At 45.1% G+C, this 17,399-nt stretch overlaps 1 protein-coding gene across 19 annotated transcripts in view; it reads right to left on the bottom strand.

Moving 5' to 3' along the window:
* Positions 1-1,124: 1,124 nt before the first annotated feature.
* Positions 1,125-17,399, bottom strand: part of LOC102220044 (discs large homolog 1-like protein) — a 61,496-nt gene continuing 45,221 nt past the window's right edge. For 5 of the 19 annotated variants that reach the window (XM_023335284.1, XM_023335292.1, XM_023335288.1 and 2 more), the window contains 20 exons: positions 15,856-15,951; positions 15,413-15,466; positions 14,610-14,660; positions 14,118-14,242; positions 12,725-13,031; positions 12,490-12,634; positions 11,578-11,707; positions 10,846-11,002; positions 10,671-10,773; positions 10,485-10,599; positions 10,238-10,414; positions 10,038-10,104; positions 7,839-7,938; positions 5,689-5,730; positions 4,609-4,659; positions 3,684-3,785; positions 3,434-3,606; positions 3,256-3,365; positions 3,072-3,163; positions 1,125-2,347 (listed from right to left, as the gene is read on the bottom strand). In XM_023335284.1, the coding sequence (XP_023191052.1) occupies positions 2,241-2,347; positions 3,072-3,163; positions 3,256-3,365; positions 3,434-3,606; positions 3,684-3,785; positions 4,609-4,659; positions 5,689-5,730; positions 7,839-7,938; positions 10,038-10,104; positions 10,238-10,414; positions 10,485-10,599; positions 10,671-10,773; positions 10,846-11,002; positions 11,578-11,707; positions 12,490-12,634; positions 12,725-13,031; positions 14,118-14,242; positions 14,610-14,660; positions 15,413-15,466; positions 15,856-15,951 (2,304 nt within the window). In that variant the 3' untranslated portion in view covers positions 1,125-2,240. Of the gene's footprint in view, positions 2,348-3,071; positions 3,164-3,255; positions 3,366-3,433; positions 3,607-3,683; positions 3,786-4,608; positions 4,660-5,688; positions 5,731-7,518; positions 7,553-7,838; positions 7,939-10,037; positions 10,105-10,237; positions 10,415-10,484; positions 10,600-10,670; positions 10,774-10,845; positions 11,003-11,577; positions 11,708-12,489; positions 12,635-12,724; positions 13,032-14,117; positions 14,243-14,609; positions 14,661-15,412; positions 15,467-15,855; positions 15,952-17,399 lie in introns of all 19 variants that reach the window. The other 14 variants (XM_023335294.1, XM_023335299.1, XM_023335301.1 and 11 more) reach the window with 10 other exon arrangements.

The raw sequence follows: 17,399 nt of genomic DNA, 5'->3' as shown, positions 1-17,399 counted from the left end.
ATTATTCACAGGTTTAACCCACAGATTATTTTGTTCCCTTTGCTCTTTGGAGTTGCAGATTTCTTTATGTAAGTGTATAAAGTATATATTTTATAATTATCTGTGACCTGACCTGTAGAACCGCTGGAACCGACCTGAAAGCAGAGAAAGACGAGTCGAGGTTCACTTCTAGTTTTCTTGTTAACTTTTTATTATGCTTAAAAAAGAAAATTAAAAGACAAAGGAGGTGGTGATCAAAGAAAAAGAAAAATATATATATCCATATTCAAATCTCTTTATACGTCTCTATTCATATATGATTACCAAAGCAAAGAAAAGAATCCCGTAGTGCTGAAGTTCAATATAGACTTTCATTATAACAAAATAGGCAGTTTACCGAAGGTTAAATATCTGTCAAAATCTCTGTTTCACCTGCGAGCGCCTGCAGGGGGCGCTGCAGCTCCAGGCGCAGCCACAACAACACGTGGTAAGACACTGACGCTGCTGACGGACGTCGCCATAGCAACTGCCGGGGTCACGCTTCGGCCACAGAGGGCGCCGCTGAGCACGACCGGCCCTGGCGTCGCCATGGTAACGAGAAGAAACCCAGAGGAAGAGAAAAAACTATTTAAGATTTAATTTAATGCAGTTTGGAGGATTTCATGTCAGAATGAGGTAAACTGGTTTTAAAAAGAAATATATTGATTTTACTGTAAACTTTGTAAATATTTATATTTTTATATTATTTTATAATCTGTAGCAGCTTTGATTAAATTCTGATCATTTTTTATTTTTAAACATTTTTTAATAATTCGTGATGTGCAACTAAGCTTGTAAAAATAATGTTTCTTTATATTTATGATTTTTTAATCCTAAGGCAAAAATGTTTTCTTCCTTCCTGAGTTTTTGGTTTTAATTAAATAATTTTATTTCTAACTGAAAATAAACATGAAAATTAAAAAAACTTTAGTAAATATTTTCTTTTAAAATAATTTAAAATAACATTTAAATTCAGAATCCTGGAGAATTTCACAGTAAAATGAAAACTACATTTATTATAAATGTGAATTTTTAAATTTCATCCAATTCATGATTTCTTGTTTTATATTAAAAGTTTTATGATTTTTGTCCCTTTAGTTTTAATTCATTTAAATCTTTGGACATAAATTGTGCAAATTTATGTTCTTTTATTTTCTTGGTTATATGAAATATTTCCAAAACTAGTTTTGGCACAATTTTAACAAGACTAAAAGAAAAATATAATTATTAATAATATTTTGTCATTAAAAATAGGATAATTTTTTATTCTAAAAACAAAATCATTAAAATTTTATTTCTAACTTTTTATTTAATTTTTTTACTAAAACTTTTAATTTCTCACTTTCTACAGCTGAATTTTATAGTATTATAAAATGTTCTGTTATTAAAATAAAAAGGTTTTCCTACAATTTCACTCTTATGATAAAATTAGTAAAAATAAACGGATGATTTTATGCTTTGTTTGATTTTTGGCACAAAAGTTCCTTTAAAACGTTTTTGAGTGTATTTAGTGTTAAATTTACCAAAAGAAGTTGTTACTTTAAATCAATGTGAATTTGACTCAGTCTAATAAACCGTTAATCATTTCTGTTTATTTTGAATTATGAGTTTAAAATCAGCTCGTTTTTCGGGGAGAATTTGTTTGGCACCCTCTGGTGGCAGAGCGCTGACCCTGCAGCTCCCTGACAGACGTCCTGCAGCAGAGGAGCGAAAATGTTAAAAACTAAACATGAATCAATAAAAAAAGAAAGAAAAGCTGTGACAGAAGCTGTGATGTCAGACGCTGAGGTGAAGGGGCTGATGGGAAATCAACGGGTTTAAACCGACATGCTGTTAAAGCTCAAACGTGCAAAGTTTTGCTTTTTGTGTCTCTGATTCCTCCGACCCGACAAACGGAGCCGGCTGAAAAAAAACCACAAAAAAAACAAGAAAAAGGAAAAAAATCTGCTTCGTACGTTTCCGAACTCTTCTCCTCCGAAGTTCTCCGTCCTTAAACATTAAGGAGCTGTACCGTGCTGAGTGTGATGTCACTTCCTGTGTGCTTCCAAATCAGGCGGAACAACATGAAGCCGTCTGCTGATCGCTGAGGGATGGATGGATGGATGGATGGATGGATGGATGGATGGATGGATGGATGGATGGATGATGGAGGGTGGGGCTGCCGCCTGCAGCTGGACTCCTCTCTCAGAATAACGTAAGTGATGAAGAGGAGCGGCGGCGCCTCATAGCTTCTCCTTGGACAGAACCCAGATGAACGGACCCGACTGATCCTCGATAATCTGCTTCACCTGATCGTAGATCTCCTCCAACGTGTCGCCCTGGACAACGGCTGCAGGAGGACAGAGGAGGCGGGTCAGTGGTCAAAAACACAGCAGAACCAATCAGAACCACAGCAGGATCAAACAAAATCAATTGGAACCAAACAGAACCTTAAAGGGCCAGTATCATCACTTCCATTCTTATTGGAGAAATCCTTCAATCTCCATGGCAACCATCTGCCCAAAATGCCTGGGGGGATCTAGCCCCGCCTCCGAGGCGCAGCTCCTCCTCCACTCAGCTCCTTCAGACTAGCCAGCAGCAATTAGCAAACAGCTGAGCTCATTATAGGAGTTGCTGCTCAGAGCAACGCTGGTAAAAACGTTAAAGGGTTAAAAGAGGAGCCATGTTGGGACGACTTCCTGGAGGCGGAGTTTCAGGAAGACCAGGAGTTTTTAAAGAGACAAGACCCAATTTCAAGGTGTTAAAATTACAAAATCAAATTTCTTTTGAGTCATTTTTGATTTATTTTTATAGCAGCTGAAGGAAACACAATAACTTGATCATGTTATGAAATGACTCCATGTGCCTGGAAAACACGACACTGCCCCTTTAAATAGAATCCTCCAATTAAAACCTGGGAATTGTTTCAGAAAGTAAAAGTTCTGGTTTCATCTGGTTTTATAATGTTCTGAAGAACTTTACCGCAGGTACGGGTCAGAGCCAATAAACAGGTTAAGCAGACCTGGTTCTGACCCAGGTGGTTCTGACCCAGGTGGTTCTGACCCGGTTCTGACCTGTGAAGTGCTCGGTGAACTCCTGCTCCAGCTTGGCGGCGCGGTCGAATGTTTTCCTTCCCTGTTCGTCCGTCAGACGTTTGTTCATCTCCCTGCAGGAAGAGCAGAACCGGGTCAGCGCTGTAGAGATCTCCGGATCGGATCGTTGAAACTGGGTCAGACCGGACCGGACCGGGCCACTCACATGATGTTCTCCACGGATTTGGGTTTGATGAAGATGGCGATGGGGTGCAGCAGCGCCAGCTGCAGCCTCTTGATGGCGTTGCCGGACACGTCCAGGATGCAGTGCTTCCCCTGAACAGAACCAGAACTCAGGCTCCGCCCCGGGCCGCAGCTCGGCCCGAAGCGGGGCGGTTCCGTACCTTCTCGGCCACCTGGCGGACGGACTGCACGCTGGTTCCGTACAGGTGGTTGTTGTACTGGCCCGCCTCGATGAAGCGGTGCTCCTGGATGTCCTTCTCCATCTGCTCCCGCGACGCCACAAAGTGGTAGTCCCGCCCGTCCACCTCGTAGTCCCGTTTGGGCCGGGTCGTATCTGCAGCGGGACACAGGGACAGCCGTTACCCGGGTCCGAACCGGTCGGGTCAGAGGAGCGGCGCCGGCTGGACGTACGTGGGACGCAGGAACCGAATTTATCCGGGAATTCGGAGATCAGGTCGTCGTTGATCCGGTCCTTCATCGGGCCGAGGATGATGACGGGTCGGGTGTAGTTCACTGCCAGAGAAGAAGAAAAGCCGTTTCTGAGGAGGTTCTGGGTTTAATCAAAAGATTTTGAATTTTAAAATTTTATTCTTTAAATTAAAAGATAAAACATTAAAATAAATGTTCAGATTTTCATCTAATTCTGTTTTATTTCTACCAGCTGTTTTTACTGCCTTGCCCAGCAGGTGGCAGCATCACCATCTGTACGACTCTAATCTACATTTATTTTATTTTCACCTTAATCTGATTTATGACTCAAATTCAATTAAAAACAATTCAAACTTGACAGATAATTAATCCTGAAACTTAAAATAGAAAAATTTCCAATAATATTTGTAATCCTCATTTTTTTTAATTTGATGAAAATATTTTTACTTTTTTTATTTACAATGTAAACCAATAAATTATTTATGTTAAATTACAGTCATTAAACCTGTAATTAAAAATACTATCATCATAAATCTATACTTAAATTTCATGAATTTATTTAAACATCACTGAAATATATTTTCATTTTTCTGTTATGTAGTTTATCAAGTTCTACATTTTATATATTAGTAAAAAATGTAGTTTTAATATTTAGTATCCAGTAATAATGATAATTTTAAACTGAGTCGATGAATCCAGAACATTTCAAGTTTTTTTTCTGGATTCTTTAATAATCCGAATCAGAAATATTTTATTATTATTCCAAAGAATCTGGAGGTTCTGATGGATGAGGAGGAACCCAGGAGAACCGCTGAGGTTCTGATTGGTTCTGAGTTAAATCTGTGATTCCTTCAGCTTCGATCTGAATCACCAGTCAGGCGGACTGGGCCGGTTCTGGAGAACTCACCTTCCTGCTGCACGACGGGTTCATACGACAGAACGTACTCATCCTGCCCACCTGAGGACAAACAGAGACGTTACACGGAGGAGGAGGAAGAGGAGGAGGAGGAGGAGAAGGAGGAAGAGGAGGAGGAGAAAGAAGAAGAGGAGGAGGAGGAGGAGGAGGAGGAAGAGTGGTGCTGAGGGACGAAGGGCAGCAGGAGAAACAGGAGAACGGACAGACAGACGGACCGGCTCCTCGATTTCAGGAAGAAACATTTAAATCAACGGCCAGAAACAAAAAAACGTTTATTTAAAACTTTACAAAGTCAGCAGAGCTCAGGTTAAAATGAGGAACCGGATCTGGAACCGGACCTGGAACCGGACCCGATTCCATCAGGTTAAATTCTGGTTTAGATTCAGGTTCTGTCTGTGGCCTGCAGCTCAAGATACAATCCAGGATCATCACATTGGTATCACCGGGTCGGTTCTGGTACCACCGGAAAGCTTCTGGAGCTGCCTCACCAAACAGAACCAGAACCAGTTCAGACTGGGACTGGTTGGGTTCATAAACCAGTTTAATTTAATCACCAGTGATAAATATGAATGTGATGAAATATGAAAACTTTTCAAATAAAATAAAAGATAAATAATCCAGATGTTTTTCATAAACATGATAATCAATAATCTCAATCTGAGGTGGAAATTAAATATTTAAAGCTCCACAGACAGAAAACTGAAACCATAAATCATAAACTTCCTGCAGATCATCAGTTTCCATTTAAAGGTCCAAAAACAAAGAAATCCAGAACCAGAACAGAACCAGCCTGAAGAAACTTTAATTAAACAGACAAACTGTGATGTCATGCTTTATCTGTCCAATCAGCAGTCAGAGTTCGTTAAGCTAATGGGTTAGCCGGTATAAACCACTCAGCAGTTAGCATTCGTTAAGCTAATGGGTTAGCCGGTATAAACCAATCAGCAGTTAGCATTCGTTAAGCTAATGGGTTAGCCGATATAAACCAATCAGCAGTTAGCATTCGTTAAGCTAATGGGTTAGCCGTCAGGCTTCAGATCGTTAGTGAACCAGAACGGCGGGAAAACTTACGGTAGCTACTTTCACTATCGCTGGCGTTAGACGTCACATGTTCTGAAATCACAGGAAACAGCCAATCAGACGCCAGTGTTCCCACAATGCTTTGCTCCAAGCCGGCATCGACGGCGCAGAGTTTTATGAGTTCACAGAAATATAATGATGCACAGATGGTAACAGAGTCATTTAAACACACAACCAACCAATCAGGAGCCTCCAAACTGAACCTTTCACAATAAAAGCCTTGATTAAACATCTGAGGTCAGCTGGACACGTCCAGCAGCTCAGAGACCCGATGACCCGGTCCATGAAGCTGGGTCAGAACCGGGTCAGACTGTAGGTTCTGGTTCCAGATCATACCACTGGGGGAACCAGGATGGTCCGGTTCTGTAAAGTCCAGCTGGACAGAACCAGGTCTGAACTCTGATCCAGCTCTCTGATTGGTCCATCACTAAGAGGTCCAACATGCTCTGGCTCTGGTTCTGGTTCCACTCTGCTATCCTTCTGGGTTGGAAAGGTTCGGTCCAACCGACAGCTGGAGCTTCCTGAAGCAGCAGAACCTATCTGAACCCAGATGTAACTTCCGGGTCAGATTCTGATGGAACCAGGAAGTTTCTGCTCCATCTGGGAACCGTCAGAACATTTCCGTGGTTCTGGCTGGTTCTGTTCCAGACCGCTGTGCAGCTGGAAGGATTTCTGCTCTGACTTTACTGCAGTTATGATGCGTAACCATGGCAACAAGATGCTGTTTATACACCTGGAGCAGCAGATTAGAGTCTCAAAAGCTCAAATAATCAAATGAACTTTGACCCCAAAGGCCAGAGGAGTGAAAAGTTTGATGGAGCAGCGAGAAGGAGGAAGTTCAGAGCATCACTAAGAGTTTTACATTCATTCAGTGGAACATAGCTGAAGGATCTTATCCCCAACTCCAGCATCTCTCTGACCAAACAGTCAGAGGAGCAAAAGCAAGGGAGGTGGATTAGCAGAGCTGCTAACAGCTGGTGGAGTCATCCAGTGTGTTGCTGTGGAACATCGTCTCTGCTGGCTGGATACTGAACTGTTAGCATGTTAGCATGAGGCTGCCATGCAGTCTTCAGTCAGAGGCCTCTTCAGATTCACTGTGAGACTGACTGCTACAGGAGTTCCTTCCAGCCCACAGCATCACCGTCCACAACGACTGAGGATTCTTAAACTGTCTGAGATACACCAACATTTAATGTCCCTTTGGCAAAAATAAAGTTTAAATTTGAATTATTGAATTTTGAGAAGGTCCAGGATGTTGGACCGACTGTGGAGCAACGAGACGAAACGAGACGAAACGGAGATGAGAAACAAACAAACGGATCCATGAAGGTCTGAGGAGGAAGAGGAGGAGGAGGAGGAGGAAGGTCTCAGCCTGCATCTCCACCAGGATAAAAAATATAAAAACATTTTACTTTTCAGAATCAATTCTGAGCTGCAACTGAAAAAAACCCTGAAAATTTACTAAAAAGCTACTATAAAATATTAAATATTTATAATTATACATAATTAATAAAGGAATTATGAATCCAATTTTTCTAGTTTTTTTAGCTGCAACCCGTCAGAAGCCGGTCGGCCCTCAGCAGCACGTCCCTCCAGTAGGACGTCCCTCCAGAGGGACGACCGGACGTCCCCTCAGAGGGACGGCAGAATGTCCCTCCAGCAGGACGTCCCTCCAGAGGGATGACCGGACGTCCCCTCAGAGGGACGGCAGGACGTCCCTAAAGAGGGACAGAAGGACGTCCCCACAGAGGGACAGTGGGAACGGCATGGACAGGCGTCCTCCTGGTGGAGACGCTCGGCCCGCCGCCTGTTTCTACTCACTGTGGCTCTTGTTGGACGGGTCGTCGTTGTTGTCCTGCGGTCGGCAGAAACAGAAACAACCAGAGAAACACAGAGTTACTGAGATCCGGCGGCAGACGAGAGAGCAGAGGAAGCGCAGCAGGTCGGCAGGGCGGCCATGTTGGCTCCCGCAGGAAGAGGAAGGAGGGACTTCCTGTCTGGGGTTCTGGATCGGTTTTAGCCGTTAGCCCAATCTGAGAGGTTGTTGGGAGCTCAAGGCTGTTGCCATGACGACCGCTGCGCGTGCCGCCGCCAGCTGATCTCTCCTCCTGCCGCGGAGCAACGGGCCGGCGGGAACTTACGGTCGGCGTCGCTGGTCTCCTGCTCGCTCGGCTCTTTGCTCTTGTAGAAAGGAAACTTTCGGGTAAAGAGGTTCTTTTTACGCTTGTCATTGACGGACTGCTGAGGAAGAGGAAGGTGAAGGGCGTGAAAACAAAACGGGAGAGGAAGAGGGCTGGATGATGACGCGCTGATTCTCTGGTGCTAACGGCACAGACAGCTCAGAGGTCAAAAGGTCAGGCCCTGGACCACATCCGGGTCCCGGAGCCAGAGGTTCTGGTCCCGGCCCGGTCTGATAACTGTGGTTCTGTTAGAGCTTCTGAGGCTGGGATTTCCTCAGAGTCAGTGAAGGCAGCACAGCGGTGAGGAAGAGGAGGGAGGGGGCATGCCGAGGACGAGCAGGAAGTTAGAGGCAGCAGGCAGGAAGCTGTGGACCCGTCCTGGCCAGGCCCGGTTCTGGTTCCACAGCTTGGTTTGGACAAACGGCTCCCCTCCTCCGCCTGTTGCTGTCAGTCAGCTGGGCCATCAGTGTCCCGACTCGTTAATTCACATCCAATCTGGATTTTAATCCATTAAATTAATTTATGCAGATTAAACTCAGCTGGATGTTAATCTGAAACATGATCTGGTCGACCAGAAGGACTCGCTCTAACCAATCACAGCTCAGCTAAAATGACGCTGAGCAACATAATCAATCATAGAATAAAACAAGTTAAATATATTTTAATTAAAACAAGATAATGAAAACATCATTTTCTAGAAATATTTAGTTATAAATTAAATCATGTTTTGGCCACCAGAGGACAGCACTGTAATTTAATTATTCTTAATTAATTTAGGATAATTTAATAAAAAGCTGCTTATTTCTACATGTAACTAAATGATAATAATTTATTATTTTGTCTACAGTTTAGTTTTTTATTCTCCTTTTAGTCTCCAGACATTCGAGCTGCTGGAGAGACCGATGGGATCAGAGAGAGGAAGAGGAGGGAGGGACGAAGCAGGCAGTCAGACATCAATGTCAAGCGTTTCTTTGTGAGGGGGTCGGAGGTCATGCAGGCTCTGTGGGCGACGCGTGTTAAAGTAGCACATGTTCTAAAGGGAGAGCTGCTGCTGAGTCTCAGGTGGGCATGCTGCTAAAGGCTAAGAGGCTGCTAACGGGTCAGATGCTGCTAATGGCTAACAGGCCAGAGGCTGCTAACGGTCCAGGCACTGCTAACGGCTAACGGTCCAGGCGTTGCTAACGGTCAATGCACCAGAGGCAGTTAATGAACAAGAAAATACTAACGGACAGGAAGTTGCTAATCTCTTGTCCGTTGGTACGGATCAGAGGCCAGGTCAAAGGTTAACAAGCCTGAGACGACTAACGACTAACAGACTAACTGTTAACGCTGCAGAAGCTGTTAACGGACTAGAGAATGCAAAAGGTTATCTGGCCTGAGGTTGCTAATTGTTAATGAACAAGAAGCTGGTAACGGTTAAGAGGCTAGCAGTGGCTAACAGTCTGTTAACAGGCTAGCAGTGGCTAGCATTCGGTTAATGGGCTAGCGGTGGCTAGCATTTGGTTAATGGGCTAGCGGTGGCAAACGGTCAGTTAACGGGCTAGCGGTGGCTAGCATTCGGTTAACGGGCTAGCGGTGGCTAACAGTCGGTTAACGGGCTAGCGATGGCTAACAGTCGGTTAACGGGCTAGCGTTGGCTAACAGTCGGTTAACGGGCTAGCGGTGGCTAACAGTCGGTTAACGGGCTAGCGATGGCTAACAGTCGGTTAATGGGCTAGCGATGGCTAACAGTCGGTTAACGGGCTAGCGGTGGCTAACAGTCTGTTAACGGGCTAGCGGTGGCTAACAGTCTGTTAACGGGCTAGCGATGGCTAACAGTCTGTTAACGGGCTAGCGGTGGCTAACAGTCTGTTAACGGGCTAGCGATGGCTAACAGTCGGTTAACGGGCTAGCGGTGGCTAACAGTCTGTTAAAGGGCTAGCGATGGCTAACAGTCTGTTAACGGGCTAGCAGTGGCTAACGGCCAGAGGCTGCAGACATTAGTCATTAGTAGGTGGAGAGATCAGGTGGCAGCAGCTCAAACACTTTAAATCCACATTGCTGGAGGCAGAGGGTCAAAGGTCATGCAGCAGATAAAATGTTTCAAACATTTGATCAGCTCTACTCTAAAAGCAGAGACCATGGTACTTTAAGCATCTTCTGGTTTCTTTCAGCACTCACCCCTCGGTCTCTTGACTTGGCGTTGAACTTCACCGTCTTTAACCTCGCTCGCTCCTTCTTCTCCACTCTGCAGAAACCACAGAAGAAGAAACAGTTGAGCAAAAAGCGTCGAGCTGCTGTCGTCAACCGGAGGATCAAACCAAGCGTAGGATCGTTCTGGTCCCATCAGCAGGTCCCACTGGGTCTCCGCTGGGACTCACCTCCTCTTGCTGGGGATCACTCCCACCTCCTCCTGCTCCCCCTGAGGCGTCAGGTGCCGGGCCTGCCACCACTCGTCGTCCGAGGCGTTCACCACATGCAGGATGTCTCCGAACTTGAAGTTGAGGCCCTGGCTGGGCAGACCCGAGTCCCGCGTCTTGTCGTACTCAAACAGAGCTCTGAGATGCGAGACAAACGCAGTGAATGAAACGGGTTGGTCTCTGCTGACCTCCAGGTGAACCACCTCACCTGACGTAGAGAGACCTCTTCTGACTCGTCCGCAGCGACCCGGAGCCCGAGCTGATGCTGCTGTTCATCATCTGCTCCCGCAGGTCGTGGATCTTGGCCTCGAAGCGGCTGTACTCTGAGCACAGAACACGGCGGTCAGTGATGCCCAGGTGAGTCCTGAGGCCGTCCTTCCTCAGGTAGCCTCACCTTCTGGCCTGTAGTGGGCGACGATGGTCACCGTCTGGCCGGCATTCTTCAGGGCGGCGGCGGCCTGCTCGTGCGTGGCGTTCCGGAGGTCCACGCCGTTCACCTGGAGGTGGAACATCACCTGTTTGTTGGAACCAATCAGAGTGCGGGACGGTTTAATGGGCGGAGCTCCTACCGACACCAGGCGGTCTCCTTTCCTCAGCTCCCCGCTCAGGTCGGCCGGACCGCCAGCCAGGATGAAGGAGATGAAGATGCCCTCTCCGTCCTCGCCGCCCACGATGTTGAAGCCCAGACCCGTCGCCCCGCGGTGCAGAACCACCTTCCTCGGCTCCCTGCGGTCATACAGCCATCGTCATCCTCAGGTCAGGTGACCTCTGGTTAGCAAAGCAGCCAATCCAGGAGCTCCAGCCGTTTGTATTTATTAGCTTCTGTAGTTGTGATAAATGATTCCCACTGTGTGTGTTGATGTATAATGAGAAATATTGAGCTGTTAAAATCTGCAGTAATATCTGACTCTTTTAGAGGGAGAGTCAGGTGTTTGTTACAGGCTGTGAACCTTGACCCCGATGGTTACCAGGGTTCACTGTAAACAGCTAAAGCCTGCAGTTTGTTATAACTCCTTGGCTGATCGTTTATTTTTCATGTATCTCTTTCTGTTACTGTTCAGGTTCTAATAAAACTGGAAAAGTGAAAGTTAGGGGGAAATGAAACCTGAAGCGTTTTGTTCCCAGAATCAGCCGGGGTTAAATAACTGAACCATCATCATCCATGATGGTTCAATATAGAAACCCTCAGCAGTTACTGAACTACAGTTCATGTTAGCCTCACTGGTTCTGATCCGGAAAACCCAAAGAGAGTCTGGCTGCTGGAAGCAACAAGCATCAGGAAACCTAAACGATGTTCTCACCGTGTGACGTCATCTTCTCCCAGAATGCCCTTCGGCGTCGGCGAGTATCGCCCAGACGACGCCGGCGGGGGGACGGCCTGGCCCAGGAAGCTGGGGGGGCTGATATGGTTCTCCATGTGCTGCGTGTAGGCTGGAACAGAACCGGAGAGAGGAGCAGGTGAATACAGGACCCCACCTGGCCCCTCCCCCACCTGTTGGCGCCGGTTACCACCTGATGACCGGAGCCGTCGGGGGGAGCCAATCAGCTCGCTTTGCTTCAAATAAACTCAGAAATAACCGGAAGGTTTTTCATATTCCCAAAGATTTTTCAGATTTCCACGATCATCAGGAATTAAGAGAAACTCCAAACAAAAAGAAAATCCCAATAAATCCAACATCTCTCCACTTCCAAACTCTCTCCAAACTCAATTTAAGAACTTAAAGTGAGTTTAAGTTTGGCAGTCAGTTTCCATATAACTGTCAACGCTTAGCCCCGCCCACAAATTTTAGAAACAAATGCACCAAAAGGGGCGGAGCCAAGATAGCCTGATGGGCGTGGCCAAATGAGTGGAGGGGCGATCGAGGTCAGGACGAGAGAAACATCGATACCAACTCAGCAACTTTGTCTCTACATGTAGCAACTTTTCAGACGCTCCAGAGATTTTCTTTTATAGCAACAGATCTAGTGAAATTCTGTTTGGTTTTTGAAACTAATGACAAATCTGGCAACTTTTTTCTGTTATTGGAACATTTATGGCGACATGTGAAAGCACCAATGGCTCTGTAGAAACTGTTGCTGATTCCAGAGATTCCCAACAAACGGAGGGAATGTTTGGTGATCTACTGGAGATCTGGCAGCAAGAAGGGAATCATTTAAGGAACTTTCAGGAACCAGAGGAAGGTTCTGGCGGCTGCAGCAGCAGCTGGACTCACAGTTGGTGAGGTCTGGCGGGGCGAAGCTGTCGTTCATGAAGACACTGTTGGGTTTTGCCACTTTCAAGTAGACAACATCAGGAGTGTTTTTCAAGGCAGTGACGGCGTGTTCGTGGGTCACCTCCTCCAGACAGACGCTGTTCACCTGGAAACATAGAGAGGAACATCAGAGGGCGGCCATGATGGACACCAGAGCGCCCGGCGGCCATGTTGGCTCTGCGGTTCAGTGACTCACAGCCAGCAGCTTGTCTCCGATCTGCAGCCTGCCGTCCTTCTGCGCGGCGCCGCCTTCGATGATCTTGGTTACGTAGATGCTGTTGTCTCCGGGGATGTGCTGGTTCCCGACGCCGCCCGCGATGCTGAAGCCCAGACCTTTGGGTCCTTTCACCAGCTTGATCTCCATCATCTTCTCTGACAGCGGTTTCCTCCGCCGGATGTAGAGGCGCACCAGAGACCCCGCCTCCTTCAGCGCCTCCACGGCCCGGCTGTGGGTCACGTCCCGGACGTCCACCTCGTTCACCCGCAGGATGACGTCGTTCACCCTGAGACGCAACGCAAACACAACAGGTATCAACCTGAGCTCATCATCATCATCATCATCATCAGGGCCGGCCTTCCCTGATGCTGAAGCAGAACCAAACAGTTTATGAACATCAATTATTGTCGTGTCATAAAATCCTGACCCACTTTATTCCCACCTTTAAAATATTTTATTAAATTTCTTCCTTATTTTGTTAAAACAAATTAATTAAAGTCCTGGGAGAAACGTTATACCTTCATCAGAATTCAATAAACCTTTTTTCAGTTTGATTTGGATCATGTGTTTAACTGGAGTCAATATTTCATAAATACACATCAGTAATGAGTTATGAACTTTACTGCAGAGGAAAATAAAACATCCAAACTGATTCAGTGGAAGTAAAATATAAGATGGAGGCTTAAAGCTCAAGCATCTGAAGCTAACGGTTCGTGCTAACGGTTCACGCTACCTTTGCTTTACTAAGATTAACAGTTTTACTCATGTGAGATTTTATGCTAACAATAACACCAGAGTGTCATTTATCAAGCTGACATGCTAACCGTTATCCATGATATTTTCCATGAGTGCAGCATATTAACTGTCTAATCTAAAATTAGTAAAATTATCTTAGTACAACAACTTCACATATAAAAGATTAAACTCTCCAGCATAACAATGTGTGATTAACATATTTAAGAATGACATATTTTAATGAATTTAATGTATTTATAGAAACATTAATTTAAGACTGATGTCTGGACACCTGAATGAGTTTTTCTGCTCATTAAGAAACAAAGTCGTCACGTTCTCCGTTTCCTTCATGTGTCTGGTGTCTTACCCACAATGCTCTTTGGTTAATGCTGGGATCTTAACCTCAGATAAACACTAGCCTACAACCTGGAGCTGCCATTGTTCTACAGTAGCTGCAGTTAGCCTAGCCGCCAACATGGCGTAGCGATGCTGTTCCCTGATAATCTGTTTTCTGAAACGTTTAATCAGGATAGATGTTAAAAATCTGAAGATCTGGTTGGACGGATCTGAGCGTTGCCATGGTTACAGCATCACGGTTAAACCACAAAGAGAGGATCCTCATGAAGAGCGCTGCTACCTGAGCCGTCCATCCTGAGCGGCTGCCCCTCCAGGGATGACTTTGGTGATGAAGATGCTGGGGTCTTCACCGATGTGGGGGTTGTCCGTCCCTCCGGCGATGCTGAAGCCCAGCCCAGAGTTTCCCTGCATCAAAACCACAAAACATGCTCAGCTTCCATGTTTTTATGATGATAATTGAAGTATTTCTTAGACTCTCCAGTCTCATTAAATAACAAAAACATCTCAATAAAACACAGTAAGTGCTGAGTCACACCTACAGCGTTTCTGTCTGGTTTGGGACGGATTTACAGAAACCTGCTGCTGCTTCCATGTTGGAGGTTTTACTAAACTTTTTAGGACTTTTCTGAGACGGCTCCAGATTAAACGAGTTTTAAACCCAAATTTCCGGCTGATGTGAGACTCTGAAGCGCTGCAGCTTGTTTGACTCGGATCCAGAGTTCCTGATGAATCACAGGTTTAAACTCTGAAGCAAACGGCCGCCGGTTCTTACCCTCTCCAGCGTGATTTCCTCGTACTCATATTCAGCCTCCGTCCCGTTCACCTGCAGACACAAACAGCAGGAAGGTGATGAGAAACAGAGCAGATTCACACGTTCACATTGGCCTGGAGCTCAAAATGCCCAAACATTTCTGACATTACTTCACTCTGCAAAACTGTTTTTGTTTTTTACATAATCTGACTCTAAAAGTCTACAAGTCTGAATATCTATAACTGTAGTTTACAGAAGTATGTGATCAACTGAGTCACTGACTGTGGATATTAGCATTAGCATGCTAAATCTAGCACTAGCATACACTGTAAACTGAAGCCAGACTAAACTGTGGAATATATTAAAATCAGAAAAACTATTTTCTATTATCAAAATAAGTGATAAACAGAGTTAGCCTGCTAACACTGGTGCTAGCCTGCTAACACTGGTGCTAGCCTGCTAACACTGGTGCTAGCCTGCTAACACTGGTGCTAGCCTGCTAACACTGGTATACCAACACAGAACGTAAGTTTCTCTGGTGCGATCTGCGTTCACTCATTTTTCTGGTGATGAATTTTAGTTGGACACAAACTGAGTCTAAGGACAGAACGAGTAAATTATTCAAATCTGCGTCTCAATTTTAGATTCAAACAATCAGAAAAATTTTCAGCATTGAAATTATTTGGCTCACTGCTGCATTTGGAAGTCTGCAGTAAATCTGAAAATCAGTTGGTGATATTAGCATCAGTGAGCTAACACTAGCATTAGCAGGCCAATATTAAGTAAGGCTGGTTTCCGGTTGGTTTGAGCTGATGGAGACTCACGTATGGCGGCGTGTCCAGGCTGTCGGTGTTGACCACCACAGGCGGAGGATTGGCCTGAGGAGAGAACAAACATCAGCACCACCACCAGCATCCACCAGAAACCCTGAGCTCCACCCTGCTAACGCCAGGCAGACGCACGCCGCGCCTCTTCACACTGCAGAAGCAGCACTTCTGAAGCATGAAGGCTGGAATTAAAGGAACGGGACGCTGCGAGGCGGACCAGAGGCTCCTGCTTCCTGCCTCTCCTGATTGGCTGAAACCAGACGGGTTTCTGCAGCGACTGCCGACTTTAATCTGCTCCGTCCATCAGCTGGACGACAGAAACTGAGCTAAACACAACAAAACGGGGAGCCAAGCAAACCAAGGGATCACTGGATGGATGGATGGATGGATGGATGGAGCACAGAGAGAGAAAGAAAAGTGAGGGAAATAAAAAATGAAACCTGTGACGCTGCGGGGATGGCGGAGGTCTCGGCTGGGATTGGAGCGATGGGGATCACAGGGATTATAGGAGAGCAGGGCGGGGCGGCCTCGGCCTGCTGAACAATAGCATGGTGAGGGTCAAAGGTCAGACAAACACAGATGAACAGCAGGAGGATGGAGGATGCAGTAGAACTGGACTGAAAACAGCTGGAAGGAATCGACCAATCAGAGGAGGAGTTCCTGAAAACTCCCGTCTGCTGCTCTAAGGATCACCGCCTTACAGGGCGCGCGCGTGTGTGTGTGTGTGTCTGTCTGTGTGTGTGTGTACGTGTGTGTGTGTGTCTGTCTGTCTGTGTGTGTACGTGTGTGTGTGTGTGTGTCTGTCTGTCTGTGTGTGTACGTGTGTGTGTGTGTCTGTCTGTCTGTGTGTGTACGTGTGTGTGTGTGTGTGGGGTAAATCCTTCGTCCTGCAGGAACTTCCCCAGCAGGGGGTGGATGTCCTTTTAGTCACCACAGAAAACCAAATCTAGACGCTCACAAGGTTAAAGTTCAACGGAACGCCAGAAACCGCAACAACTGGACCAGAACCAGCGACTGGAATATGAACCAGAAACAGAATCTGAGCCGGTTTAGTTCTAGAACCTGATCAGTCGGGTCAGAACCAGTGAAACATGAGAGCAGACCGAACGGCTTCATGAATATGAGCTGAACATTAATATAAATATGAAACTATGGAATATGCTTTAGTCACCTAATTCTACTTTTTCTGTTTTAATCTTATTTATTAAACTAAATAATAAATAACATTTATTCTGATTCTGATTCACATCTGATGATGTGAATCAGAAGCCAAAGGTCCAAATTTACTGTTATTCAGGTTCAACACGTAGATTCAGAACATAAATTATTTTAGAGATTAAAATCATTTCTTCATAAACTCAGATTATGTGCAAAACCAGAAATCTCATGTTTTCACATTTTATAAAATATCTATTTTATAAAACTGTCTTAACTCAACAGCAAACTATTGCTACATAAAATCCTTGTAAACAGTTTCATTAATGATTCTTTAAGTTTTATTTCCGTCTGTTTAACTGTTTCTGTTTTCAGCTTTAAAAATGAACGAAGGAAAACCTTCCATAAACTCTCACCGCTTATCTGATTCATTTAAATGAATCATTTAAATCATTTCATTTAAATAAATCAAGCTCCGCCCCCCAACCAGGTAAGAACATCTACGGGAAGCTGCAGCGGCCAAAACTCTACAGAAAAGATGCAGAGACAAAAATCACTAAATTATAGGAAATTCTGCATTTTGGTTTTTTAACTTACACAATAATTTAAGCTAAAATAAATGGATAAACTACCAAGAAAAAGAAGCAATATTGTTTTAAAAATGACAAAAATAAAGATTCATGACTTGGGGGACTGTTTACGTTTTATATTTTTCTGTTATTGCCATGGAAACCTACAGGAGAAGGTCCTCCTTCCTTCCAGCTCTAAACGGACAGACACTGAATTAGAAAACTGAATCCTAATTTTCCCTTCAGGACGTTAAACTTCC

This window comes from Xiphophorus maculatus, chromosome 6, assembly GCF_002775205.1.
Source record: "Xiphophorus maculatus strain JP 163 A chromosome 6, X_maculatus-5.0-male, whole genome shotgun sequence".
NCBI classification, from domain to species: Eukaryota; Metazoa; Chordata; class Actinopteri; order Cyprinodontiformes; family Poeciliidae; genus Xiphophorus; species Xiphophorus maculatus.
This window is presented reverse-complemented; position numbering and strand designations above follow the sequence as displayed.